Source organism: Mercenaria mercenaria, chromosome 2, assembly GCF_021730395.1.
Source record: "Mercenaria mercenaria strain notata chromosome 2, MADL_Memer_1, whole genome shotgun sequence".
NCBI lineage: Eukaryota > Metazoa > Mollusca > Bivalvia > Venerida > Veneridae > Mercenaria > Mercenaria mercenaria.
Window position 1 is genome coordinate 104,314,634 of NC_069362.1, and position 2,438 is coordinate 104,317,071.

Consider the following 2,438-nt stretch of genomic DNA (forward strand, 5'->3'; position numbering starts at 1 on the left):
GGTGAGTGATCACAATAGCTCACCCTGAGCCTTTGGCTCAGGTGAGCTAAAAAGTCATTGAAAAAGATTATCTTTTTTTACATTTTTAAAACTTAGCTTTTAAGATGACACATAATTGCACATTATAAACTCTCTCTCTCTCTCTCTCTCTCTCTCTCTGTCTGTCTGTCTGTCTCTCTCTGTCTGTCTCTCTCTGTCTGTCTGTCTGTCTGTCTCTCTCTCTCTCTCTCTCTCTCTCTCTATCTATCTATCTATCTATCTATCTATCCATCTATCTCTGCTTTGTACGTACGTGTACGTTGCTTTACTACACGTCCTGTCAGATATCCACACATCCTCAATTACTTCATCAGTAAATCCTATCCAGACCACGTTATATGTAACACCAAAATCGTGTCCACTGTCTGTACACAATTTAAAGATGAAATCGTTCTCCTCCTTGCTTTGAATATCAGCTACACTTGCTCCTTGTGATGAACACTTCTCTCGTGCATTATCGTACGTTACTGTATCCTCAACGTACAAATAACAATATGATTTGAATTGAGTCCACCCTGTGGGACATGATAACAAAAAGCCACTGATTTGGTCTACACTTTGTTTTAATTTGTTTATTTCAAGTCTTTGTTCATTTATAAATTTCTCCTTCTCTTGAATTTCAGCACTTAACTTGTGTAACATAAGTGTGCAAGTCTGTTTTATTTCGGCGCTTACATTTTCTTTAATGTCCACAATCTCTGAACTGAGAGAAGACATATTACTTTCTATATCTTTTTCCATATTGATCATACTTGCATTCATTGTGTTAAAGTTTGTTTGCAATCCACCGACAACTTTTGCATGTATTGCTTGTTCGTGACTTCTTAAATCACTTCTGATTTCAGAAATGCTTTTGTTTATCATATGTCCTTGTTCCTGTATGACGTTTTCAAATATCTCTATTTTCTCTCGTAGCCATTTCTTTTCATTCGCAAATCCTATAGATACACGTGCTTTATCAAACCTTTGCAATTCAGTGGTTTTAGAAGAGTGATATTTTATCTCCTGTCTGTCTCCTTTTTGCATTTTATTGGAACAAACTTGATCCTTTGTATAAACAAGCGATTTATTTAGCGCCTCAATATCTCGTTCGAGGTCAGTATTCACGCGCACTTCTACCACATTCATCCTCTGTTCCAAAACCCCAAGCCTTCGTTTCAGAGAAGTACTACCTTCAACATTCATGACACTTCTTGTCGCAAAGAAAAAGCATTGCAAAATAATCCTCATTTTTCGCATTCATTAATCAAACATTTTTATCTGAATTAAAAAAAATAACGCCTAAGTGTTCTATTCTTATGAAATTCTGGATTTTTTCGAAATTTCAAGGAAATACGGGAAATTTGCATATCACACAGAACAAGTTTAACATCTGTTACAAAGCGGTTAAATTCACATAATGCGAACTCTCCAAAAAAACGAACAAATATCTACGAAGATATTTTGAGACTGGTTTCCACGTCTGTTTGGAACGATTTTCCTTGATAACAGCTTAAGGATTTGGTATACCGTGTTACCGTTGCATTTTGTTAATTTGTACTTGGTTCTAAATAAATAGCAACTGTGTAAAAGTTGCAACACATAAATCTCTAAAGGAAATTTGTACTGCATAAAAAGGAAAGGATGTCTTTAATCAGTTTGGGACGTTACTCCTTGTGTGGCTTATCAAATAAAATAAATTTAACTGACAATGATATTACCCTAATGTCACTGCAACAGTATGCTAGCAGGGTGAATGTGCGCACATAGTTATTGAGGAAATAAGACTTTCATCATTCAGACCTCATTAATTTAATCTATGTCCGCCATTAACATAGATATGATGCGTTATCTGGTTGGAGTTACACGTTCCCGTGATAAACATGCAAATAATTGCAAATAAATCCACGAACTCAAAGAGATAAGTAGAAATCAAATTGGATGTTGATATACGTAACTTTTTTAAGTAAAATTATGTCAAGCATGAAGATTATCAGGGAAGTAAATGTACTAGGATCTTTTATTTCTACAACATTTTCAGACACTTGTAGATTTCTCACACATTTTTCTCAGTATGATATACGTTTTTGTTAACATCGATTATAATGGCAATTATAATGGTACCTCTTTTAAAAAAGACTGAACCTGTTTGACATACACTATTGATTACACTATAGCAAAAACATTTTTTAATTTATCTATATACGAGGAGCGTTTGAGAATTTGTCACACCCTATATAGCTCCCTTCGGATATAGCTCCCCGAGGAGCTGTTTTTTTGGAACACGTTTTCGTATACAGCTCCTTGGGACAGAGGAGCTGTATACGAACGCAAGCATGTACAAACCCGAATATGACTCCCTACACATGGACAATTTAAAATACTATAACAGTACTTGGTCAGCTACTCAACATTCGTAC

At 35.2% G+C, this 2,438-nt stretch overlaps 1 protein-coding gene across 1 annotated transcript; it reads right to left on the bottom strand.

Moving 5' to 3' along the window:
* Positions 1-255: 255 nt before the first annotated feature.
* LOC128549870 (low affinity immunoglobulin epsilon Fc receptor-like) lies at positions 256-1,224 on the bottom strand. The gene has a single exon (XM_053527547.1). The coding sequence runs from the start codon at positions 1,222-1,224 to the stop codon at positions 256-258; it is 969 nt and encodes a 322-aa protein (XP_053383522.1).
* Between the last annotated feature and the right edge of the window lie 1,214 nt (positions 1,225-2,438).